This window comes from Microcaecilia unicolor, chromosome 2 (assembly GCF_901765095.1).
Source record: "Microcaecilia unicolor chromosome 2, aMicUni1.1, whole genome shotgun sequence".
Classification (NCBI taxonomy): domain Eukaryota; kingdom Metazoa; phylum Chordata; class Amphibia; order Gymnophiona; family Siphonopidae; genus Microcaecilia; species Microcaecilia unicolor.
This window is the reverse complement of record NC_044032.1, coordinates 486,424,219-486,451,975: the sequence shown is the minus strand read 5'-3', so window position 1 is coordinate 486,451,975 and position 27,757 is coordinate 486,424,219. Positions and strand designations below refer to the sequence as shown.

Below are 27,757 nucleotides of genomic sequence, written 5' to 3'. Positions count from 1 at the left end.
CAAAAGCAACAAATAATAATAATAATAATAATGTGGTCACATGCATAGTGATGCAGATAGGGAAGAATATTTCTAACTACAAGTATAAAATGCTGGGTTTTGAGTTAGGAGTCACCAACCAAGAAAAAGGCCTTAGAGTCATTTTAGATAACACATTGAGGAAACAATTATCAGAAACAAAAAGGCAGGTGCTAGAAGCTATTAGTGCCATACTAGCACTTGTGTTTGCTCCTGCCCCATGATCAGAGCCGGCAAGTGCGTGAAACAACCTCGCTAGCTCTGACCGCCAAGTAGCATGCAAATGCATGCTAAACAGGGCATTACATATTCCTCCCCAATGCTCAGTGGGCAGTGCGTCAAACAAGGGAGCTGGCATCAGGGCTGCAGAGCATTGGGAAGGAACGGGAAGCACTATCCAGCACACATCTACATGATAGTAGGCCTCCCCATCCCACCCTGGACCAAGAAGCGCCCCTCCCCACAAGCCACCTGACAAGGGGGGGGCTAGAGGACCGGTGAACTTCCACCCCCCCACCAATGGTCTAGTGCCACCAGAATCTCAACTCCCCCCCCCCCCCCCCCCAGGAAGAAGCAGCACTCCCTTCTCCTTCCAGCACCGCCTCCAAAATGGCAAGTACCGTTCCCAATTGATCCCAGCCCTCTGTCTGGGGGGGTGGGGGTGTCTCTGTTGAGGAGAGCTTCTTGGCCCAGGGTGGCATGGTGAGGCCTGCTAACATGCAGATGCCTGTAGGAGAGGGCTCCCCATTCCTCCGCAAACCCTAATGCCAGCTCCGAGCTGGCATAGGGTTTGCCACGGTAGCAGCACCCTGTTTGGCATGCTGCCCGCTGATCATTGTGGAGGAATATGTAATGCCTTTTAGCCCTTTGGGGGGGGGGGGGGGGGGGGGGGGGGGGAGGTACAATCCTTTTGCAGGATGATCAAAACTAATAGCGCATAAATTTGCATGCTATTAGTTTTGATCATCAGGGCTTTAGTTCCCTGCGCTATTTTTCAGCACTGTTCGGAACAGCGCAGGGAATTTGGAGCCTGAAAGTTTCAACCCAGGTGCCACAGCTACTAATACACAAATGTTAGGAATTTGAGAAAGGGATGGAGAACAAAACTGAGAATCTCATTATGCCTCCAAGGGTATTGTGTCTGAATCTTATCTCGTTCTAGTTCTGGTGACCCAACTCAAAATGAATATGGTCGAGCTAGAAATGGTTTGCGATAACGGGGATAGAACACCTTCGTTATGAAGAGAGGCTACAAAGATTAGAGCACTTTAGCTTGAAGAAGAGATGACAGAAGGGATATGACAGAAGTTACAACTGTGGCGTAATCTGCCCCCCCCCCCCCAAAAAAAAAGATTTGCTCTAGGCCCCTGGTTTGCCTGGTGGAGGTCCCCAACCTCTGCCAGCTGAAGGCTTTGTCCAGCGCTGGTCTTCAGCTAGCAGGGGTTGGGGACCCCACCAGCCAAGGTATTTGCAGCGGTGGTGCTTCAGCTGGTGGGGGTTGGGGACCCATGCCAGCCAAGATGTACAGCAGCAGAAGTGGGTGGGGAGTAGCAGGATGATGGAACCAAAATGTGCCCCCCACCTTGGGCTCTGGCCCCCTCCCACCTTGAGGTCTGGCTACGCCCCTGGTTTATGAGTGGGAAGAGGACACTCTAGGAAACCAACCACCATAATTAATCTGTGGCTGGAGGACAGGGTGACTAATGTAATGGGCTTCAAAAGAGGTTTGGACAAAGTTCCTGGAGGAAATGCCATAAAAAAAAAAAATCATCCCTAGAAATGAACAATGAAAAACAGATCTACTTTGAGACTTGCTGGATATTTTACCCAGGCCAGCCACTACTGGAGATGAGAAGTCTGGCTCAGCAGACATTGATCCAACCTCAGTTCTTATGTTAATTATTTTGGGGACATTTTTAAAGTGCAAACATCAAAAAACAAAGGAACGATGAGGTAGGTTACTCAGTCACATGATCCAGATTGATCCTGAATAGTGAATTCCTTATACATCGCCCTTCGTTTTCTCTCTGTTAACAAGCTCGGCCTGAGAGCTCTTAGAATCTTGGCCCCTTTTAGCACCTTGCGGTGAGGAGGATTCTATAAGCAATTCAGGCCCCCTTGCTTAGTGCTAGGCAGAGCAAAAGGGCAGGAACACTTGACCAGAGGTCAATAATTTCCCCGTTGATTAACACTAAGGAATGTTAATGGCAACAGAGAATTTGAGCTTTGAGTGCTTACATTTGTGAGGGGTGAAAAGTGGCCAGCACTGTACTTTCTAATAATCAGGGAGCAGACTCAACACCATGCCAACAGTATGTACCCACCGTTCATTGTTTTTGAAATAGTGTCCCTTGGGCTTTTGTTTTTCCTGAAGACTAACAGTATCTCTGCAAGGCCAACAGCTAGTCTAAACAAGATACCAGTGAGAACCGTAACTATGCAGGCTAAAAATAACACTGCTCACTCATGTTTGAAAAGAGCAGAAACCTGCAGTGATTGATGTTTATGTGGAGCACGGAGGGAATTACATCTTCTACACAAACACCACAGGAAAGGGAGACTAAAACTAACAGGCCCAGAGGAGTGACCTATGGGAGGGAAGAGTCACCTGGAGACACTTATCCTCACAGTCTAAAGCACGTTAACCTCTCAACTTCTGAATCTTATTTTGCATTTGATTGCTTTAACAATTATTTTACCCTGTTATACTTCTCCCACTGCTCTGAAGCCAGACTGTGCCAGCTCCAGGCGGCCATTTCTGTCTTGCCTATGAGAAATGGCTGAGACAGTACCTGTGAACAGCTGCTGTCTGCCGCTGCCTCCCATATCACAGAATTAGAAGTGACAATATCCACTGTTATTAATTAGCAGCTGAAAGCATTTTTCTAATTAAGTCACTCTTCACCTCCTGACTGGTATTTTTCTGCCAAGACCACTGAAGACCCATTGCCATTCCAGTGCCTATAGCAGTCATGTCCAGCATGTAGCCTGAGAGCCAAATATGGCTTACCGGACCTTGAGATTTTTTTTTTTTACAAAAATTTTTACCTAATTAGCTAGCACATATAACTGCAAAGCATTACAAAGCTATGAAGTCATAGTCACACATTTTGGTGTGTATAAATCATGCTCAGAATAGGTGAAATTATTCATGCAGCCACACAAACATGGATTTCTAAATTATGCGGCTTCCGCGTCCATGGATTTCTGATCATGTGACCCATTGCTGAAAAAAATCTGGATGAGCACAATCTAACATCAGAATGGATCTGGAGGTCAGATTCCAATCCTGACATAGTCCTAATTCAGCAAATCACCCTTCCAAAGTGGAAAATGCATAGCAATGTGTCACAAGAACTCTGTATCTGTTTGTAAGCTACTTAGGGGTCCTTTTACAAAGGCATGCTGAAAAATGGCCTACGGTAGTATAGGCGCAGGTTTGGGGCACGCGCAGAATCATTTTTCAGCGCACCTGTAAAAATAAGGCCTCTTTTTTTCCTCCCCCCTCCCCCTGAAAATGAACATGCGGCAAAATCAAAATTGCTGTGTGTCCATTTTGGGTCTCAGACCTTACCGCCAGCCATAGACCTAGCGGTAAAGAATTTAGGCACCAAGGACCTATGCGTGTCAGATGCCATTTGGCACGCGTCCGAAAATAAAAATTATTTTTCAGACGTGCGTAGCGAACGCACACCAAAAATAAAATTACCGCAAGAGCCACGCGGTAGTCGGGCGGTAAGTCCATTTTAGCGCACGCAGGCGCCTACGCGGTTAGTAAAAGTGGCTCTTATGCACCTCAGGATGGGGAATCCTGCCTAAGTGTAATACCACAGCTATTTCTTTTTCTTAAAAAAAAACAAAAAAAAAATCAAGGAGCTCATTAAGTGCCTTACTTTGATGCCCCCAATTCGATGCTCGCCCTTGAATTCCTTGCCGTTTTTAAGCCAGTAGATGGAGGGCGTGGGATTTCCTGCTGCAGGGCATCGGAAGCGGACGGTGCTTGCTGCTGGCACTGCCAGAAGTTTTCTATCCATCTTATCTGGGCGTGTCCAGTAAGGTGTTCCTGATAACGAGAGAGGAAAAGAAAACAAAGAACATTTGTTTTACGATATGTTTATTTGAAATTCAGGTTTCATAGCTACTGCTGCACTATAGAAATTCTCTTCTGCTGATAAAAAACCTTCTCTTGCTTGATGTACTGTATTTGCTGTGGCCAACGCCCTGAAGCAACAAAGATTAGTGCAGGGTTACCCTTTCTCTGATTCACTCAAAAATCAGAATCAACGACTGCCTGCATAACCCTCGATATCTGTCCTAAGAAAAATAAAATTTTATTCAAGCAAGCATAGGCTTTCTAGACTTTTCAAATATTTCATGAGAATCACAACCTAGTGTTCAGGTAAGGTTGGGAACAAGTGCTTAAAGACACACGGAAAAGGGGGGGGGGGAGGGGGAATTAGGAATAGAGCTTATGGAGGCTGGAGGTAAAAGTAAATTCTAAACAGAGTCACTGATCTAAAGATATATTTCTTTATTTGGATTTACATGACACCTTTTCATTGGCAGATCAGGTACAGTAGGTACTTTCCTGTACCCAGAGGAGTTACATTTTAAGCTGAATCCGACTGGCAACTGGTAGCCAGAGTAAGTGGACAAATAGAGCAGTCACATGAACAAACTTATGCATATTAACACCAGGTCCACAGCCGTATTTTAGACCTCAGGGTGAAAGTGTCTGCAGATGTAATGGTGAGGAAACACCATAATAAAGTGGTGGCCATAGCCAGGGGGATGCTGAGTTGCATAGAGACGAGTAGCCAGAAGAAAAGGGGAGGTAATAATGCCCCTCTATGGGTGACTGCTGAGGTTGCATTTGGAATACTGTATTCAGTTTTGGAGGAATCTTTCAAGAAGAATAGAGAGGTTAGAGGTGGTCCAGAGGGAAGTAACCAAAATGGTGTGAAGTCTGTGCCAGAAGACATGAGAAGACTTTAGGACTTAAATATGTATATCCTAGAGGAGAGAGGAAGGACAGAGGAAATGTGATGCATATGGTTCAGTGGTATTGCCAGGAATTTGCAACAGGGGTTGCATCTCATGCTGCATTTTCCCCTTCCCTTCCTGGCCCTGCAGAGCTCTCAATTCCCCCCCCCCCCCCCCCCCCCCCCCCGTTACCTCCAGTCTTCACCTCTCATAAGCTGGTTGTAACCTGCACTGGGGCTCTCACTCTCTGAACCATCCTGCCCTTTAGAAAAATGTTACATCAGAAGGGGCAGGGTTGTTCAGAGAGAAAGCTCTGGTGCAGGCCACTGCCAAACTTATAAGTGCTGCTGCCACTGGCACTGCCCAGGTGAAGACTGGAGGCAATTTTCAGACATGGAGTGGGGGGGGGGGGGGGGGGGTGGACTGCAAAAACTTTGTGAGGCTGGGAAAAGAAGGAAGGGACTGACAGGGGGTGGGTATGCAATACACACCTTGAATGGATACATATAAGAAAGGTGTTGAAATAGTGAACCTTCTCAAAAAGAAAGGAAGCACTAGAATTAAGGGTCTTATGATATAACGCTGCAGGGGGGTAACCTCAGAAGCAACAGAAAAAACATTTACTCACAGAAAGGGTGATGGAATAGTGATCTGGAGGAGATGGAGAGACAAAAACTATGATGGAGAGACAAAAACTATGATGGAATTCTAAAAGTGAGATATACAGTGGGGCTAATGCAGAAAGCAACCGCAGGCTTTGCCGTTGGGTTTCAGTGGGCTGAACATGGGCTGTACACACCAAGTGTTACAGAGAAGAATTCTGTGGTGGTATTTGCGTATATGAGAAGACAGTGCAGGTTGTATTAAAGTGTAAGCCAACGAGCTGATTAAGGTATATAGTGTAATGCAGAAAGGACGGCGACCACTTCTCACAAGTGAACGTGAAAATTTTTCTGAAAGGGTCCAGGGTGGCATAGGTGGTTTTGTGGACAAGAGTTTGTCACTTTCACATTTAAGTGCTGGTTTTGTCTTGTTATGCAAACAGAAGGAAGCCCATACAAGTTTAAAAGGCAGATGGTAACAAAAAAAACAAAAAACAAAAGTGAAAGCACATATCAGCGCCTGTTCTTAAATATGAGCTTCTCAAAAATTTCAAGTGTAAGGCTCATTTAGGTACAGAAAACCCAGCACCAATGTGTGCCAACGCTTTTCGGTTTGGAAACGTGGACAAGAAGCCATACTTACTGCGAAACCTTGTACGCATGCACTTGCAGCAAGTTGGCTGCACATAAAATCTGCATGCAATGGTACTATGCTCACAGTAAAAGCCTCGGGTGGCTCCACTGCCAGACTTTCTGCATCGGCCCCAAAATGCCCAAGTTCAAAAAACAGCATTTGACTTTCACACTTCTTACGCGAGAAAAGAGGGAGGCGAGAATAGGCAAAAGGCTATAAAAAAAATAATAATCCACCCACCACAAAAAAACAGCACCCTAACCCCTCCCCAAAATGTTAAAAGAAAAACATGCCTTCCCTCCCCCCACCCCCCAACCCCCCGAGTGGCTGGTGCCCAAGTGTTCTAAATAACTTTGCACCCCCGATTAGGATTCAGACGTACCAACATGTGTATTTGCTGACCGCTCTAGTTAAAACGATCAATGTTTAGTTGTGAAGCCAATGGTGCTACAGCCAAAGCGACAACAGAAGACTCCCTCATTTGAGCTGTTATTTACCTAAAGTTTAGGTGTCCAATACGTGTAGGCAAAATGTGTTCCACCTGACCTTGGGGTGCGGCCTGCATGAGAATTTTAGTTTATTGCTGCAGTGCATGCAAGCGTTCACTTCTCAGCTGTGGTTCAGCGATGTCTTGGAACTGCACATGCTCCGTACTGCTACACAGCACACACATTTCAAACAACATTGCACCACACACCACAACAAAAAAAAAAACTGCCACCGTCTTCCGTTCTGCTTTTTTTTTGGTTACCCACTCTGCCTCATGTGGGACCTGCCAAATAGAAGTTAGAAAGAATTATACAAAAGGAGTCATGAATGCGTCTGAGGGCAAAAACTCCAAACTTTTAATAGGATGAAATTTGGCATGTGGCAAACTACATATCACGTAGCTGCCTTACTACCTCACAAACTGCCTCTCCCCTACAAGTACCTTACATAGGCACAACACATGCAGAGCATGCCACATGCTGCTTTATGCCACTTTATAGATGTTTCTCTCTTCCGAAAATGAGCCCCTAGTAACCTTAGGATCCTACAAGTAAGCCTGTTTGGGATTTACAGGCCTTCCTGGAACTAGGGCCTTCTATCCTGTAAACCTTTCTCCAAAGACAGTCCTTACTACTAGGCAAATAAATTGTGGTAGAACAGGACTCGGCTCCATGACACTTCTCTACAATCAGACAACAGAAGAAATTACATCATTTCCTGGATCTGACAAGACTTCAAAGGCCAAATGCTCATACTATGCCTCATCCAGGTCAAGTGCTTCATGGGATTGAGAGAAAGACCGACCCCAAAACAACCTACCTGCTCTGTCCCACCGGGATAAGTTGGGATCTAACTCAGGGTTACCAATGAGCTCTATCTTTCCAGATTGGGCTGATCCTGTTCCAATTGTACTGTGCATCTATGGGCCTGTAATCTTGGTCCTCTCTTTAAGGGAACCGAACTACAAGCCCATGTGTGCGATGAGAAAAAATTTAGGATTGGAGCAGATGGATCTGAAAATGCACAGAGTCGCTTGATAGTCCTGACCTACCAATTTAAAGCTCTCAAATTCTTCCTAGTCCTCAACTATTACTTAAAGCACAACAGGACAGCACAGGATACTTTCTACGGATACATATGGTTCATTTAATGGGCCCATTACACTCTTCTGAAGCACTATACAGTTTTAAAACAACGTGCGATGTAAGAGAAAATATAAAAAAAAGTTTTAAAAGTTCCTGCTTTCTTTGTACTAAGTAAATATCAGCTTAATATTTTTCAGGCTTTTCCCTTTTCAAATCACATGACTCAACCATATCAGCTAAAGATTAACTTTCAGTTAATCTGACTCAGTGGTGTAGGAATTTGGGTATGTAAAGGCCACACGTCCCCAAAAGGATGAGCAATTTCACCCTGTGCCAGCGACTGGAACCCAGCCAAGATCTGCACCAACGTCTGGATGATCTCTGTGGAACTGGTTGTTAATGGCAGTCAAGATTCTATACGGCAGAACTACTTCATTACAGCTGGAGATCAGAAGAGATGTCAAGGAGTGACAGAGGACACAGACAGGACGACCCGCTTCAACAGCCTCTATACTGATCACTTCAGAACAGCACAGTTACACAGAGCAAGGTTTGTGCAACGATTCTTGCTTAGTACTGTAGCTACATTGGAATTAAAGTTTCTAGATCTTCTCGTTTGTTGAGCATAGAATTCTCTAATATAAAGCCATTAAAAAATACCAAACAATCAAACCTGGGCTGTGTGGAGCCAACCTTGCTTCTCTTTTCTAGTTAAAAGCCCACAACCGGACAAGGCTGGACCAGAATCCAACAAGCTATCTGAATGCACCAGACCAGACTGATATAAGATGTGTCAAAGTTTAGGTCCTTCAAGGGATCTTGGTGAAGAAATTTCACACCGTCTGTGACCAAGCCAAAATGTTCTTTTTAAATTGGAATTAATAAAGGTCTGTTTTTCACATCTTTTAGCACATGGACAGTCACCTGTTGGATCCGGATCTGCTTCCCCATCTGTGACTCTGAGCCCTGTTCATTCTAATTTATTTACCACTCATATATGGTACCCAACCAGATGGTATATAGTCCACTTTACAGAGAAACCTTGCTTTGGTTTTACAGAATCAGCAACACCCTAATTGAAAAAGCCAAACAATTAATCACCGCTGGAGCTGACCTAATGGGCCGTGTCATGTTCTGTCCAGTAATGGAGTAAATAACATATTGTTAGACTTCGCCAGGTAACATTATCCTACCAGAACTGCTCCATTTTGGGGCTGGCAGTTTGTTAGGAAATACACAGTCTGTCTTGTAGTGTTCCAAGAGAAGCCAAGTCCTCTGTTAAAAAATCAACTGTTCCAAATCCCTCTGGAAGAGCTGATACTCTGGAAATCTGTTTTCTCTTGTTAACATTTTATGAAGTTATCCTGTCAGTTTTTTTTTTTAACAGTAAAATACTATTTAACAAGAGTTTATTTTAAGAAAGAAAGAGAAAGACCAAGAACCTAAAATCCAGAAAAGTGACTGCGCTGCTCAGTTGCAAAAGAGAAGCCACTGGCATATATTGTGAGGGTGAAGCCGTGTGCTCTTGTTTCAGGCTGAACACGTTATCAATTCTTAGACCTCAATAAAATTCACATCCACTGAACAACTCAATTTATACCTGGATTAAAAAAAAAAAAAGATAAATCAGAAAGTTGGCTGACACTTGGTCTGCACTGAGATGTCTCAAGATTTGCTACAAATTAAATTAAATCTTATGGGAGCCTTCAACACACCAAAATGCAATTTCTCAAAAAGAAAGAATCAGGTCACACTTTTTAAGCACTTTATAAAAAAAAAAAAGGGTTCTATGGGAAGCTCTGCAAGCTGATGCATCATACCACAGTCTCTCATGTTGATCTTGGCCCAGGGAAAGATATCACAAGTCAATAGAAGTGATTGCAATAGAGAGAGAGACTGACTATTTATTAGAATAATGTCAGTTTCATGAGAGAGAAAAAAAAGCAATCCTGCTCAAAACACATCATTAAAACCATCTTCTTCCGCTCCGCAGCTTACATCATTGAAGAAAAGTTCCTGGTTGAGGAGTGAGCTGACTCCATTTTAACCCTACTATTGCCAAAGAACAGGGTCTCTCACAATGAAAATGAATGCACTTTGTGAATTTATGAATTCTAGTTTATCCCAGGTGTTTCAGGGGGGTGCTCATAGCAAGGTCCAAAACAAAAACCAACCAACACTCCCCCCCCCCCAACTTTACTTGTGCAAGGAGTTTATTTTTCACAACAGACACACATTTAGGACTGCTACATCAAGGGATTCAGTTGGGTTTTCCATCGGTATAGAAATTAAGGGCTGGATTCACTACAAGATGCCAGCTACAGTATCGCAGATCCTAATTACTAATAATGGGGTCCTTTTACTAAGGTGCGCTGAAAAATGGCTTGCAGTAGTGTAGGCGTGGGTTTTCGGCGTGCACCGATCCATTTTTTAGCTCACCTGTTAAAAAAAGGCCCTTTTTTGCCGAAAATGGATGTGCGACAAAATCAAAATTGCCATGCATCCATTTTGGGTCTGAGACCTTACCGCCAACCATTGACCTAGCGGTAAAGAATCCGGGCGGTAATGACCTGCCTGCGTCCGTTACATGCACCCGAAAATAAAATATATCGGATGCGCGCCAAAAATGAAAATTAACGCAAGAATCATGCGGTAGTCAGGCAGTAACTTCATTTTGGCATGCGTAGACACTTACGCGGCTTAGTAAAAGGGTCCCGATATGTATTAACAGCACTTGCATGCCCTAATGCAGTAACATACTTAGTTAAATCTAGTCCTAAGCAGCATTTGAAAAAGGTTCACCTAAGACAATTTGGCACTAGATCAGTCTTGTCCAAGTTTAGTCCTCAAAGGCTGCAAGCAGACCAGGTTTTCAGGACATCCCTAATGAATATGCATGAGAAAGTTGCATTTAACGAATACAGTGGGCATGCAAATCTCTATCATGCATATTCATTAGGGATATCCTGAAAATCTGGCATGTTTGCAGCCTTCAAGGACTGAATTTGGATAAGACGGCACTAGACAAAACACTTGAGAGAAAGGAAAAGAAAACCGGTATGTTAAAAAGAAAATTAAAAAAAAAAAAAAAAAAAAGACTTGAAAATAATTGAGTAGGACACTGGTGTAAGCATTAAATCCACCTCTTAGAGACACACGTTCAAGTTTCATGTTAACTTTCCAAAATTCAGCAGTCGCTCACAGTAATTGTCCGTGAAGTTTGGTGTGAGGAATCCCCTCTTCTCCTCTGTCCCTAAAATGTCTTATGACCTTCGGAAAGAAAAGCCCTACTTTTTCCAGTAGTAGTTCCACATGTCTGTATTACTTTCCCTGAAAACCATCGAGTTAGGCAGCTATTACACAGCAAAAGTTTAGTCATCTCCAGGGAACAAGTCCGTCAGCTGAAGACACGATTCCTCTGTCTGGAAGCACTTTAGTGCAGTTAAGCTTTCAACCCCCCCCCCTCCCCACCACCACCACACAAACACACACCACCCCTCTGGGAAAGGAAATTCTCCTTCCCCCCACCTCCCCAATTCCTGTTCTATTAACTCCCATAGCACTTCTGTAGATGGAGAGAAAGACCGGCAGGTTCAAGCTAGAAGCTGCGGCACTGCATCTCCCCTCCTGCCTCCCAGCCGAGATGCCTGCTTTTTTGAGGGAGAACCCAAACCACTGTGTTGTATCTCCCTGAAACTCTAGGAGAGGGGTTTCTCACCCCAGTGCTTGGGGCACTCCTAGCCAGTCAAGTTTTCAGAATACCCACAATGAATATGCATGAGACAGATTTGCATACAATGGAGCCAGTGAAGGTGAATCTCTCTCATGCATTTTCCTTGGGGATATCCTGACTGGTTGGGAAGTGTCCCAAAGACTGGGTTGAGAATCCCTGCTATAGGGACACAAACATGCATATATCATTCAGAGCATTTCAAAACCTTGACTGCAATTTCACTATATTTAAATTCCACACAGCTCCACCTCTGCGCAGACATCAAATGCATCTGCATAGATTAATCACATTCATATGTTGGGTCATCTGAAATGGTACACCAGATATTCAACAGGTAAGTGTTTGAAGCAATTTTATTTCCACACGGGGAGAACACCAATAGCTTTTTTTAATTTACAAAGGTAGATGATATGTAATTATATAACTAAGCGTTAACAGATGCATGTGATTTGCAATAGGCAGCCAGACCTCAGTTTCTGGGCGGGGGACAGCACATACATTTCCTCTCGGCCCACTACTACCCCTCCCCCCCAAGGTGGTAAAAATAATTACTACTTTGGCTGGCGGGGATCCTCAAACCCCACCAGCTAAAGAGTCCTCTCCAGAGCCCCCCCCCCCCCCCAAGATGTCTCAACCCCCAGGGAAGTCAGTGGTGCATTTTCAGCCGCCAACACCAGCAGCCCCTGTGCACATGCTCAGTTTATTTATTTATTTATTGCATTTGTATCCCACATTTCAACTGGCATCCCCCTTGCACACACATATTAATCATCTACAATCTTAAGAACCAATTCTACATCTCCATTAAGGTGGGACAATTAAAAGTAACAATGAAGACTGTTCCTGCAATCCTAGAGCAGAGGGAACCAGTTGTCAAGTTGCTCAACTGAGGCCATCAAGTGCAGGGTCTGATTTAACTGCATGCCCTTAAAGGTGTTCTGGCTAGTTAGCAGGGACGCCAAACAAACAAGATTTTTTTTTTTTTTTTTTTTTTTGGGGGGGGGGGGGGGGGGGGATAGTTTTGCTTTACAGTCAGAACAAAAGAAAAAAAACCCAAGACACAGAAAAATAAATAGCTGAAGTAGAGAATAGCCCAGTTACAATTTGTGCTGGCTCTGTCACTGTTTCTTTTTGTCCAGAGACTAAACATTAAGAAAGCTCATCTCTGTTCCCAGTGTTGGAAAAGTGGCCAATTACACAAACATTTTCTCAAGAAGCACAAAAGATGTGCAACACAGTTGAAGTAATATTGATTTGGGGGTTATGTTTATGATTTGAATGACTATCGTGTGTCAAGAAGGGAACAGAATAAGCTACTAGGTAGAATCATCATCAATTAAATGGCAGCAAGAACTAAGGCATAAATATTACAGTCAAAGAGAGCACAGAATGCCCCCCTCCCCCCACCTTTTAATTAGTTCAAGAGGCCAGTCGATCATTCTTGATCTTGGCAAATTCACTCATCTCAAAAAGGCACAACCCTACACACCCCATCCACTTTGGTTCTTTTTATTTTTCAAAATAGCCAGAGGCTGAATTATATTTGATAAGGAAATGTTTTACACCGGTGTAGCAGACATTCTACAATAAGGAGTGTTACAGCCACAGAATCTCAAATTCAGGCTCAACATTATCAAGTCTAACTTCCTGTATTTTCAAATTACATATACTCCCCAGTCTTATGAAGTCATCTGCTTTGCATAATGTAGTAACTAATCTCAAAAATTGGAGGCTAATACCTGAAATGAAAATATGAATACCATCAAATGTTGATGAGATAAGCTAGAACCAATAGAACTTGCCTTTGGCTCAGTGCAGCTAAGTAGAGGACCTGGGTGGGATTTCCAGATCAAGTCCTCCACTCCCAGGCACAACTAGTGGGGGTTGGCTGGAATTGTTATGAGCTTTGCACAATACCTATTGATTGAATTTATAGATCATGATTGTAGGATCCTCAAAGCTCTAGTGTACACCTCTCAACCTGGTCTACTGCTGCAATGACTGGACTATGAGTTGGGAAAGGAGGTGAAAAAAATCCTCAGGTTCCTGCACATGAAAGCTTATGGGTCACAGTTGCGCTGAAAGCCCAAAAAGGAACAGAAGGAAATGGCAGGATTAAAAAAAAAAAGAACATACTGTGCAACCAAAGATGCGCAATGCTAAAAGACAAAACGTTTGATCACTGCAGCCAACTATCACCCCATGAGACAGTGCAATATAGTGGTAAAAGCAGTTAGCTTAGCAGGGTTTAATAGAAGGTTTGGATAATTTCCTACAAGAAAAGTCTATAAGCCATTATTAGGATGGACTTGGGGAAAATCCACTGCTTATTTCTAGGATAAGCAGAATAAAATCTGTTTTACTGTTCTGAGATCTTGCCAGGTACTTGTGACCTGGACTGACCACTGTTGGAAACAGAATACTGGGCTTGATGGACCTTTAATCTGTCCCAGTATTGCAATGCTTACGTTCTTATCTCTCTTACCTGTATCCTCAGACTCCTCCTCATCATCTTCATCATCACCCGATGATGGAGAATCTAGAAAAAAAAAGCATACATATACTAGCATTAAGTATGCTTGTGGCCTGATAAACAACAAGCATTAATATGTGCTATGGCGTTATCAAATGCTATGTATCATAGGGAATGTATTGTACATTACTCTAACAGGCTGGTGATGTTTCAACAACTGCTGGTTTTAATAACTCTTACCAAGACACTGCAAATTCATTTATTGCCTAGTTCAGTCTGTGAAATCATCATTTTATAGAATATATATTTGCTCGTTACAAAGATCTCATACAATGGTCTCTTGTATTGCTGTCTACTTCCAAAAGATGGGCATAGCCTTCTTTCCCTCCCCAGGTTGGGGCTCATCATCTTTTCCTTCTTTAAAAGAAATCATGGCAGCAGAAAAGAATCATACAGCCCACCTACTGTGCTCACTTTCATTCCTGTTGCATTTTGCCATGGACCCCCCAGGTCATCTCTCTATGTACCTTCACATCTGTTTAACTGCTTGCCTCACGCTTTCATGTATTCCATTACTGCTTTTGTCTAAACCAGTGGTTCCCAAACCTGGTCCTGGAGGCACCCCAGCAGTCAGGTTTTCATGATATCCACAATGATTATTCATGCGAGCAATGTGCAGGCAGTGCATGGAAATCTCTCCTATGAATATTCATTGTGGATATCCTGAAAACCCTACTGGCTGGGGTGCCTCCAGGACCTGGTTTGGGAACCACTGGTCTAAATTGTTTCCACTAGGGGGCAATTCTACCACAAGGCATCTCCATTTAAGATGCCCCGCTAACATACAATAGGACAAAGATTTTCAACCTTTTTCATCTCACTGCACACTTACATGGCGCTAAAATTGTCAAGGCACACCTCCATAAATGGTCCAGCATTTTCCCTTCTCCCCCCCCCCCCCCCACTAAATAGTCCAGCATTTACCTTCTTTTCCACCCCTTCCATCCTCACAAATTGTCCAGTATATCTCCCTCCTGTTTCCTCTCCAGCCAGTGACGCATCATCCCTCTCTGAACCCCCTCCCACCCGTCTACCTTTTAAGAGTTTTCTTGTCTCCAGCGGTTGACGGCAGCCAGCAGCAATTCATACAGGCTGTTTGTGCCAGCCCTGGAGCCTTCTCTCCAACGTTAACTTCCTACTTATGTGGAAACAGAAAGTTACGTCAGAGGTAAGGCTCTGGGGTTGGAGCAGGCATGCTGTAGGAATCGCTGCTCGCTGGCACCGACTACTAAATCGGTTCGGGCACAAATTAAGCTGGCCCGACTAATAAATGACCCTCACCTCCTGCGGTCCAGACGCGACACAACAATGTGCCACAGCACACTGGCTGAAAAACGCTAGAATAGGATGTTATTTATAATAGCACCTGGACACTAGGTGTTAACATGCCATTAACACACCTAATCTTTTACATGTCCTCTGTTATACCAGCCAAAGACCTGAAGGCTTATTTTCGAAAGAGAAGGGCGCCCATCTTTCGACACAAAATCGCAAGACGGGCGTCCTTCTCCAAGGGTCACCCAAATCGGCATAATTGAAAGTAGATTTTGGCCGTCCCCAACTGCTTTCCGTCGCGGGGACAACCAAAAGTTCACGGGGGCATGTCAGAAGCATAGCGAAGGCAGGACTGGGGCGTGCCTAACACATGGGCGTCCTCAACCGATAATGGAAAAAAGAAGGGCATCCCTGATGAACACTTGGACGACTTTACCTGATCATTTTTTTCTTACAAACAAGCCACAAAAATGTGCCCTAAATGACCAACGGAGGGACTCCCCCTTACTCCCCCAGTGGTCACAAACCCCCTCCCACCCTCAAAAAAAAAAAATAGAAAGTATTAAATATTTTTTCCAGCTTCTATGCCAGCCTCAAATATCATGCCCAGCTCCAGGACAGCAGTATGCAGGTCCCTGGAGCAGTTTTAGTGGGTGCAGTGCACTTCAGGCAGGCTGACCCAGGCCCATCCCCCCCTACCTGTTACACTTGTGGTGGTAAATGTGAGCCCTTCAAAAGCCACCACAAACCCACTGTACCCACATATAGGTGCCCCCCCTTCACCCATAAGCGCTATCATAGTAGTGTACAGTTGTGGGGAATGGGTTTTGGGGGGGCTTGGGGGGGGGGCTCAGCACACAAGGTAAGGGAGCTATGTACCTGGGAGCAATTTCTGAAGTCCACTGCAGTGCCCCCTAGGGTGCCCGGTTGGTGTCTTGGCATGTCACGGGGACCAGTGCACTACGAATGCTGGCTCCTCCGACGACCAAAGGGCTTGGATTTGGTCGTTTCTGAGATGGGCGTCCCCGACCGTATTACCGAAATGAAAGATGGAAGCCCAACTTGTTTCGATAATACGGGTTTCCCCGCCCCTTCGCCGGGACGTCCTGCGAGGACGTCCTCAGGAAAACTTGGGCGCCCCTTTCAATTATGCCCCTCCTGGTGTAACCCAGTGTGTAAATGTTATGTGTAACTGGGAGCCCTGCCTATGTGTACACACCTCACATTTACACCCTATGCAACATCTTATAAAAGCGCACTCGACTGTTCATCAATGTCTTTTTTTTTTTTTTAAGAAAAGGTTACTTTTATTTTGGCCTCAGGTTCTGGCATCTTGCTTAGAATTTCATTTCTTCTGAAAACGATATCAAAAGACTTAACAGGGAACTCGGAGCCTAAGTAGCAAACCTTCCATACTAGACTATCTTCTCCCTCAATGCAGATAGCAATGGCAGTGATTGCAGTCACTGAGAAGGGAGTGACACCCCACATTTATGGACCAAGCTGGTAGCAGTGATCGTGGTAACAGGATGGAGCAGGATTCAGCATTTCCAGCTCAGGCTGGTGGTAGCTGTGATCATTGGGAATGTAGGGAATGCAGAATTAGGGAGCGATGATAGGAATTTCAAATACAAGACTCTTGTGTTGTACTCTCTCCAGCCTGTAAGGCACATGTGGTTAAGGAAAGCTTGTGCTTGTTGTCTGTATCAAATTTTTGGTGGCACACTGATCAAGAGCCACTGCCCTAGGAGCTGCTTCACCCACACTGTAAAAGAGGTATTTTCACATACTTTGATTACTAGTTATTCCTCTTTCTATAAAAACTTAACATTCCTCTGGCCCTGGCCACCACTCTGCTCCATTTTCATTAACTCAAGATCAAAAATGATCATCCCAAGGTTTCTGATTTGCTCCTTAGTATCTCACCCCTCTCCCAGTCATATATTGGTCCATTGCATTTCTGTAGTGCAGTTTCAATGGAACAGCCTCAAATGACCCTTGCTGTACCCTGGAAATTGGCTGGTATATCACATCCTTATGCAAACATTTTTCAGGCAAAAATCTATCACTAAAAGTGGTCCTACTACCTGGTGTAATTTGCCATTAAGTTTCTATAATCACTACATGGTTCAATCACACCTTGAATATGACATATAATTCTGGTCAGTGAATTAGCGTATGTGGGTATTTAAAAAAAAAAAAGTTTAGACAAGTTCCTGGAGGATAAGTACTTGTGATCTGGCTTGGCCACTGTTGGAAGAAGGGTACTGGGCTAGATGGATCATTGGTGTGACCCAGTGTGGCTACTCTTATGTTCTACATATGGGAAGGGAGGGGGAAAGGGAAAGGGACTTGATATACCGCCTATGTTTTTTGCAACTACATTCAAAATGGTTTACATAGTATGTACAGGTACTTATTTGTACCTGGGACAATGGAGGGTTAAATGACTTGCCCAGAGTCACAAGGAGCTGCAGTAGGAATTGATCTCAGTTCCCCAGCATCAAAGCCCGCTGCACAAACCACTAGGCTACTCTACAGAGAAAGGTGACCAAAATGAAGGGGATGGAATGAATCCTCTAAGAGTAAAGGCTGGAGTTTAGCACTCTTCAGCTTGGAAAAGCCGGCTGAGAGGAGATATGATAGAGGTCTATAAAAATCTTGAGGGAAGTAGAACAGCTAGAAGCTAGTCACTTGTTCACTCTTTCCAAAAAAATACAAAGACCAGGCAGCTTGCAAAACAGCTACTAAGTAATACATTTAAAACAAATTGGAGAAAATATCTCTTCACTCAGTATGTTAAGCTCTGGAATTCGTTGTCACAGAATGTGGTAAAAGAGGTTAGTGTAGCAGGGTTACAAAAGAGTTTGGATAAGACAAAAGGCCATAAACCATTAAAGAGAACATGGGGAAAAATCCACTGCTTATACCTGCGATAAACATGGGGTCCAATTTTCAGCCCATGGTGGTAAGCAGCTGTAAGCCACTCAGAGCCATGAGCTGTGTTAACCCAGGATATTCAAAGCCAGGGCATCTCTGGCTTCCAGGAGTGAATATCCAGGTATCTATGGTCACTGGCAAATATTCAGACCGGTGACTTGTTAACTCTGTGGATACAGTTAGGACAGTTAGAACCTGACCTAGTTGGTTAGAGGGGACATTCAGTGACACTACCCAGCAGGAGTCTTTTGCCCTGTTAAACCCTTTTTGAATATTGGGCCCATAGAATCTATTTATTTTGCACATCACTGGAGAAGCAACACATTCTAAAAGAAGGAAAAACATCTTCAAATGTTTAGTATTATACATTTAAACTGGTAGACATGACATGCCAAAAGAAAAAGTTGCTTCTGATCCATAAGGGGCATTAATGCGTTCAAATGTGCATTTTACCCCTCCCTCATACTCGCTCTTACCAAAAATCCTCAAATACAAACACATATGCAACTCACGTACAAACTACATACAAACTATGTCCCCACCCCCTCATCCCGCTGGGAACTTAAGCTTAAGATGGTAGTGGTACATATTTGAACATTTTTCTACCATATCAGCAGCAGCTAAGAACATATGTCTTCAGAAAACTAATCCATTACTCTTTTAGGATCCTACCAGCTACTTGTGACCTGGGTTGTCCACTGCTGGAAACTAGTTAATGGGCTTGATGGACCCTCTATCCCAGTACGGCAATGCTTACATACTTAAACATGTGGCTTAATGATCCATCATGCTTTAATTTTGTGCATGCCTTCTGCTCCAAAAGGTGCTGAAATGCCCCCAGCTTTAAAAACCTTTAAAGTGATTTCTATTCCATCTGGCAACGGATCTCTTAGAAGTGTGCTTACTCTGCTTGCCAGTCTCAAAACAAGTGATCTGATGTCTGAAATTATTTTTGACGTCTCAAAATAAAACTGTTATATACCTCAACATCCAATCCAGACAGTGTAACTTTCTTCAAATGGAGACTTGGGCTCTGGGTATAAGGCAGTCTAATACTGCCTCCTGCTTCAAATGAAATGCTAAATTCAACTCAAGAACAATGTCTACTTTCATTCCTATCTTAAGAAGGCGAAGGAGGGGGGGGGGGGGGGGACCCTACAGAGAACACATGGTATGTAATCTACTGGTTCTTCTCAATGAGCACACTGCTACCAGGAAAACAGGTTTCCCTGTCAAGAAATAAGGAAACTGAGGCTAGCTGTTTAAAAGATAGATTTGTTAATAGATTCAGAATGCCAACTTGGCAACAAAATTTGTAAATGGGGGCTTTAACAGCTTAGCTGCCCTCAAAACAATCTTTATAACATCTGGGCAAAATGCACTTCAAGTTGGTTCTCATCATGCTCACTGGGTTGCTATTTATAGATACTATCAAATGTTTATTGAGATGACCAAATAATACTGTAACTTCATATAACTGCAAATTGTAAGCTACTTTGAACCGAAACTTGTTTTTGGAAAACAGTAGGATACAAGAATGCATAAATAAATAATAATCCTAAAATCAATTCTTAGCAGCACTAGTGGTGGTTATATTTATCTATGCTTAGGAAATATATCTCTCCTGATAACCAAAAAAACATTTCTATAAATAAGCACATTTATTTGTGGAAGTCCTATTCTGTTAAAAAAAAACCTCTTAGCTTACAAGTTGATAGAGACTGTCATTCTGGCTTTGGATCAACCGTTGGCCGAGTATATCCTTTTGAGAGGAAGTCTAACACTCCACAGCCCACATTTCCTCATGGTTTGGAAACTGGGGCTTTCTTGGACAGTAAGGTGCTATCCTTGGCAGACACTCTATGTCACATTGTCTTAGTTGATACTGCTATAGCGTCGAGGATCATGTCTTCTAGAAAAAAAAAAAAAACTAGTCACTGGTGCTATCCAAGGCTGAGGAGACATCTTTCCTTGCTATCCAGTTGTCTTTTTGGCTGCTGAATTCTACTTTCTGCATATGCACAGCTTGTAATATGGCCTAATTACTTCAAAATGCCTCTTCTACACCCTCCAATCTATCCACAAGCATACGAGACCTACTTTTGTATGAATCCAACTTAGCACACCGATGCAAACACTTGTCCCTCTAATTACCGACCCATCTCCCTCCTTCCTTTTCTCTCCAAATTACTTGAGCGTGCTGTTCACTGCCACTGCCTTGATTTTCTTTCCTCACATGCTATTCTTGACCCACTACAATCTGGTTTTCGCCCTCTCCACTCAACCGAAACTGCGCTTACTAAAGTCTCCAATGACCTATTACTGGCTAAATCCAGAGGTCAATATTCCATCCTTATTCTTCTTGATCTTTCCGCTGCTTTTGACACTGTCAATCACAGCATACTTCTCGATACCCTGTCCTCACTTGGATTCCAGGGCTCTGTCCTTTCCTGGTTCTCTTCCTACCTCTCCCTCCGCACCTTTAGTGTTCACTCTGGTGGATCCTCTTCTACTTCTATCCCTCTGCCTGTCGGCGTACCTCAGGGTTCTGTTCTTGGTCCCCTCCTCTTTTCTATCTACACTTCTTCCCTTGGTTCATTAATCTCATCCCATGGCTTTTCCTACCATCTCTATGCTGATGACTCCCAAATCTACCTTTCTACCCCTGATATCTCACCTTGCATCCAAACCAAAGTTTCAGCATGCTTGTCTGACATTGCTGTCTGGATGTCTCAACGCCACCTGAAATTAAATATGACCAAAACCGAGCTTCTCATTTTCCCCCCCAAACCCATCTCCCCGTTCCCCCCGTTTTCTATTTCTGTTGATGGCTCTCTCATTCTCCCTGTCTCCTCAGCTCGAAACCTTGGGGTCATCTTTGACTCTTCTCTTTCCTTCTCTGCTCATATCCAGCAGATTGCCAAGACCTGTCGTTTCTTTCTTTACAACATCCGTAAAATCCGCCCCTTTCTTTCCGAGCACTCTACCAAAACCCTCATCCACACCCTTGTCACCTCTCGTTTAGACTACTGCAATCTGCTTCTTGCTGGCCTCCCACTTAGTCACCTCTCCCCTCGGTTCAAAACTCAGTTGCCCGTCTCATCTTCCACCAGGGTTGCTTTACTCATACTACCCCTCTCCTCAAGACCCTTCACTGGCTCCATATCCGTTTTCGCATCCTGTTCAAACTTCTTCTACTAACCTATAAACGTACTCATTCTGCTGCTCCCCAGTATCTCTCCACACTCGTCCTTCCCTACACCCCTTCCCTTGCACTCCGCTCCATGGATAAATCCTTCTTATCTGTTCCCTTCTCCACTACTGCCAACTCCAGACTTCGCGCCTTCTGCCTCGCTGCACCCTACGCCTGGAATAAACTTCCTGAGCCCCTACGTCTTGCCCCATCCTTGGCCACCTTTAAATCTAGACTGAAAGCCCACCTCTTTAACATTGCTTTTGACTCGTAATCACTCGCCTCCACCTACCCTCCTCTCTTCCTTCCCGTTCACATTAATTGATTTGATTTGCTTACTTTATTTATTTTTTGTCTATTAGATTGTAAGCTCTTTGAGCAGGGACTGTCTTTCTTCTATGTTTGTGCAGCGCTGCGTACGCCTTGTAGCGCTATAGAAATGCTAAATAGTAGTAGTAGTAGTAGGAAGCAGCAGGAGAAGCAATTCTGGGACGACGGAACCAAAGAACTCTTTCTAAGAAGAATGGCATTAGTCTGTCAGGCCTTTAGGTTGCACTGTACACACTACATTGGCAGAGACAAACCAGAGCCTTTAACAGATAATATGATAATGTGAGACATCTACTGTAGAAAATGAAAATACAAGACAACTATGTATGAGAAATTTAGGAAGAAAAGTTTATTGCAGGAAGTACTTCACTAACCTATTGAATGTTTAAACTTACAGAACAGTCTTGTGTAAGACTCCTCCCTTAAAACAGTATAAAAGACCCTAGCAAATGGGGGGAGGGGGGCTGGGACAAAAACCTTCTCGCAAAGGCAGTCATCTTTTGACCTCCCAAAGAAAACTAAGATGTCCTGGGCTACATCCAGTTTTCCTGTCAACTATTTCTCATTTCCAAAATGCACTGCTTTACTGGAGGTTAGGTTGTTCAAAGAGATGGGAGGTTACACTGGTATTCAGGATCTCTCTGTGAAAAAGCATCGACAAGCTCAAGGTAGTCTAATATGGGCCAACAAAGTGGTGTGGGGTCAAAACCATATCAGATGTGACTCAAAGACCAGGATGTACACACCCTACTGGAAAGGGCAGGGGGACAAAATCAAGAGTTTGAACTTCCTTAAAGGTGGTTTCCTGTGGCGGGCATATAACTTCTCTAATAATAAAGACTGCTCTAGAACAAGTTACCATATAAAGCACTGTACCAGGGAGGAGGGGTAGTTGATGCAAGAGCAACGTCAGAAATACTACTACTACTACTACTACTACTTAACATTTCTAGAGCGCTACTAGGGTTACGCAGCGCTGTACAATTTAACAAAGAGAGACAGTCCCTGCTCAAAGAGCTTACAATCTAATAGACAAGTGAACGGTCGGTCCGATAGGGGCAGTCAAATTGGGGCAGTCTGGATTCACTGAACGGTAAGGGTTAGGTGCCGAACGCAGCATTGAAGAGGTGGGCTTTAAGCAAAGACTTGAAGACGGGCAGGGAGGGGGCTTGGCGTAAGGGTTCAGGAAGGTTGTTCCAAGCATAGGGTGAGGCGAGGCAGAATGAGCGGAGCCTGGAGTTGGCGGTGGTGGAGAAGGGTACTGAGAGGAGGGATTTATCCTGTGAACGGAGGTTACGGGCGGGAACGTAAGGGGAGATGAGGGTAGAGAGGTAGTGAGGGGCAGTAGACTTCACAGAAAGGCTGATGGATGCCTGGAACAGCTTGCCAGTCAGGGGAGGATGATAAAACAGGAATGGATTAAAGAAAGTCTGGGGTTAAGTGCACAGAAGGTTCCTTGTTGTGAAGAACTGAAGGTAAAGCTAGAGATTAACCTATGGCACTGCACCAGAACAAGATCAGGCAGCCTAATGCACCTTCCGTATCTGCCATCATATTTGATGTTTCTACGGAAAACCTCTTGTTTTAAAAGTTCTGTTTGGCCTTATCAGTATAAGAGTTCTCCTTTGTTGATAGAGGAGTGTGGTAGCCGTGTTAGTCGACTCTTAAGGTTATCAATAGAAATCAAACAAAATAAAACATGGAAAAGAAAATAAGATGATACCTGTTTTATTGAACATAACTTAATACATTTCTTGATTAGCTTTCGAAGGTTGCCCTTCTTCGTCAGATATTTCCGATCTGACGAAGAAGGGCAACCTTCGAAAGCTATTCAAGAAATGTATTAAGTTATGTCCAATAAAACAGGTATCATCTTATTTTCTTTTCCATGTTTTATTTTGTTTGATTCCTTTGCTGATTAAATAATGTTGTATCCACTAGGAATGGTTTCTAGCATACTTTACTCCATACAATCCAATCTCTCTCTGACCAAGTTCCATCTAACCTGGCACCAACCTTGAGGCTCAAGAAGATACATCCCAGAATTTTCCACTGAAGAAAGAAGGAGGGAGAAACGTATCAAGATTGAAAAGGGCACAGGCATGGCTTTTTTTGACAATGGGAACACTTGTCAGTTTCTCTTTCCTGCTTTGGAATAACCTGGAGATAGTTTTTTCTTCCTTCAAGCTATACTAAAAGGGCATATGTGTGCTAAGGCACAAGTTACAGGCTGCTGCCAAACAGACACCTCTCTCCCTCTATTAATAAGTAAACAAGTAAGAGCTGCTTGTCCTGGGTTTGGTAGCATGGAACGTTGCTACTGTTTGGGTTTCTGCCAGGTTCTTGTGACCTGGAATGGCCACATTTGGAAGCAGGATACTGGGCTAGGTGGACCATTGGTCTGACCCAGTATGGCTATTATGTTCTTATCCGATCCACTAGGATAGGAAGTCAGCATACATGATTATGTGGTCAGTACCATGTGTCACCAGAATTCTTCTGCGTTGTCTGCTTGAATAGGTAGGAATGCTTTGGGCATGATGTCTGCTACGTTGTGTGTTCAAGTTACCATCAAATCTTCTACAGTGAAGACTCCCACATCTAAAACCCAGTACACTAGGAAAAAAATGAGATCCTATTAGTTTAAGTACCCCTAAATCAAGTCTTCTGACTGACCTGGAAAGAGCTATATTAATGGGTCCATTTAGCTCTAGTATCCTGTTCCCAAAAGAAGACAATCCAGGATCCCAAAATGTAGCAAGGAGTCCATGCTATCAATCCCAGGGATAAGCAGCGATTCAAGTCTATCTTAATAATGGTTCATGGACTTTTCCTCCAGAAGTTAGTCCAAACCTTTAAACTAACTTTTTATCACAGGAAGGATTTCTACCTAGTCCTCCAGTGGAACAGATGGCAGCATACTTGATTTTGTTTTTGCAACCAGCTGCAATTTTCTTTATAGCGCTTCAAAGCCATAAGCAATTCTATTATTTTGGCTTGTCTGTTTTGTGTAGTTTCTCATTTCTCTCATTATGTATCTATTTTTTTTTTCTTCATTTGTGTATACAAGGGACATAAACCAACCTCTGGAATATGCAAATAGAAAAAAAAAAAGATTTTAAGATCTAATTGTAATTTAGTTCGAAGGTGTTGAGGGAGGAAGTTTCAAAGAGCTGGTGCCAAATCAAAGTCAACTCCCTAGTAGAATCTAACCTAGAACAACATGGTAAAAGTGGAATTACCAACCTGTCTTGATTTTGAGATCGTAATGTACATGAGGGACAATAGGGAATTAGTCAGCCAAGTAATGGGGGTGACCTAAATAAAATGCCTTACATGAAATACGAGATCTTGATCTTAGCTGATGATACAGACACTGTAACCACCCCTTTCAAAAGTGGTGCGACATGGGCAAAGTGGCTAGCTCCAGCAATAAGTCTAACAGACATCGTGAATAGACTGTTCATAAGAACGTAAGAGTAGCCATACCGGGTCATACCAATGGTCCATTTAGCCCAGTATCTTATTTTCAACAGTGGCCAAGCTAGGATACAAGTACCTGGCAGAAACCCAAATCATGGCAACATGCCATGCTACAAATCCCAGGGCAAGCAATTGCTTCCCATATCTGTCAATAGCAGACTTTTCCTCCAGGAACTTGTCCAAACTTTTTTTTAAAACACAGATATGCTAACTGCTGTTACCACATCCTCCAGCAAACAGTTTCAGTGCTTAATTATTCGTTGAATGAAAAAAATATTTCCTCCTGTTTTAAAAGTATATCCATGTAACTTCCTTAATTGTCCACTAGTCTTTGTACTTTTGGAACAAGTAAAAAGAATTGATTTACTTCTACTCATTCTACACCACTCAGGATTTTGTAGACCTCAAATCATATCTCCCCTCATCGTCTCTTTTCCAAGTTGTAGAGCTCCAACCTCTCTAGCCTTTCCTCATATGAGAGGAGGTTCCATCCCCTTTATCATTTTGGTTGCTCTTCTTTGAGCCTTTTCTAATTCTGTTATATCTTTATTGAGATACAGCAACCAGAAATGAATGCAATACTCAAGGTGTGGTCACACCATGGAGCGATACAGAGGCATTATAGTATTTTCGGTCTCATTCACTATCCTTTCCTAATAAATCCTAGCATCCTGTTGGTTTTTTGGCCGCCGCTGCACACTAAGCAGAAGATTTCAGCGTATTATCTACAACACCTAGAATTTGTTTTGACTGCTGACCCTCCAAGGTGCACTTTAAACAACAATCTCCTGTTTTATGTGGGACACGAAGTTGGCTTTCGGAATACGACTTGGTGACGTTCTTTTCAGGGAAGAACTGCAGGGAAAAGGGAGACAGAAAATAAAAGAAGTACCAGAGCCAACAGCCAAAGATGAAAGAAGCAGAGAGGCAGAACTCAGTGGCTCCATATGAGATGCCCGAAGAGCCTCCCAACCCAGACCTTGGCTCTGAGAGGATGGGGGCTTCACTACCTCCAGCCTAGAGAACCTGCCTGCTTTTAAGGAAAGCAATTATATCTTAAGTAGTAGAAAGATTCTTGACTCAACTGTCTCCTTGATCAAAACACCTGCCACTGCCTGAGCTCAAAGGGAGATCATCTTAAAGGAAGCAACAGAGAGTTGCCAGAGAACGCCAGCTGGCTCAGAAGAGAGAGGACATAAGCCTGTAGCTTCCCCCTACAACACCAGCAGCAAGAGAGGTACTGGGCAGGAATTTGAAAAAAAAAAATCAGCTTATCCTGGAGCGACTTAGATGCAGTGCACTGAGCACAAGTTCCAACACGAAACCAAGAAACATAATAGCGTATGTCAGCATTTATGTGCTTAAAGACCAATCTTACGTGAAATTCCAGTTCAAATACACTTGTTATCCACTCACATTGACTCACCACATAGGAGGAGGGGAAAAAAATAATTGGATTATGACAATAATTGACAAATAGCTAGGTAAGCGTAGAATTGGCTCTATTGGAGAGGTTAGTGCAGCAGGTACAAAACTGAAATTTTTTTGAAGCAGCTTCTGATGAAGTATCCAGTGAAACGGGCAACTCTGTTGAGGAGATGAGAACAGCTTCAAAGAATAAAAAAAGTGTTGAGAAATTTTTGCACTGCATTTCATTGAAAACCTCTTGGACTGAAGGTGCAGTTTTGTTGACATTGTATTTGAAATGAGCCATTAAGCTCTATAATATAGAGTGAAAGAATTAAAAGGAAAAAAAAAAAGTCTCACCTTTAAATTAAATGAGGGGAGGGCTTTTTTTTTTTTTTTGTTTAGACTAAGAGGCAGATGCAGCAACCAAACGTAAAAAAATCTAAATCGTTAAAGTCCCTAACGATTTTAAAATAACGAAAAATGCACCAAAAAAAAAAGTCACACATGCTGGAATCGGTATTGAAACGTACAATGTATCAAAGAATCACAATACACATCGTTAATCGGCCCCCAAATCATGCGCAGAGCAGCCAAGCGTTATGTTAGCTGCTCTGCGCATGCCACAAACAGTCAAATCACAAGCACATGGCAAATTGAATTGACACATAAAAAAATAAAACTAAAAAAAGGATCGGGAGGGGGCAAGGGCGCTCATCAGGAGCGTCCTGTACGGACGGCCTTGCCCCCCCCCCCGCCGCTGCTCCCCACTTTCCGCCGCTCCCCCCACCCCGAAAAAGCAAAATTGTAGCAGCCCCTGCCCCCCTCCCTTCCTCACTACTCTCAGCTCCGCCTCCCGACATCCTCCGTCTGTGCCCCGCCCCCTTTGGGGGTCGTCGCCGCCATTCCCCTTCTCCATCGGGCCCCCCTCCCTCTTACCGGGCCCGTGCAGCGCCTCTCTCCTCTGTCCGAAGGCGCTGCACGGGCAAGAAGAAAGCTGAATCAGCTGATGCCTGCCTTCGCGATGGCGCGTCTTTCTCCTGCTGCGCCCG

General features: G+C 43.6%; 1 protein-coding gene across 7 annotated transcripts in view; it reads right to left on the bottom strand.

The window, feature by feature from the left end:
• FGFR3 (fibroblast growth factor receptor 3) overlaps positions 1 to 27,757 on the bottom strand; it is a 141,823-nt gene that overhangs the window by 61,778 nt on the left and 52,288 nt on the right. For all 7 annotated transcript variants that reach the window (XM_030191097.1, XM_030191098.1, XM_030191099.1 and 4 more), the window contains exons 4-5: positions 14,030 to 14,083; positions 3,912 to 4,081 (exon numbers count right to left, since the gene is read on the bottom strand). In XM_030191097.1, coding sequence (XP_030046957.1) covers positions 3,912 to 4,081; positions 14,030 to 14,083 — 224 coding nt within the window. The remainder of the gene's footprint in view (positions 1 to 3,911; positions 4,082 to 14,029; positions 14,084 to 27,757) is intronic.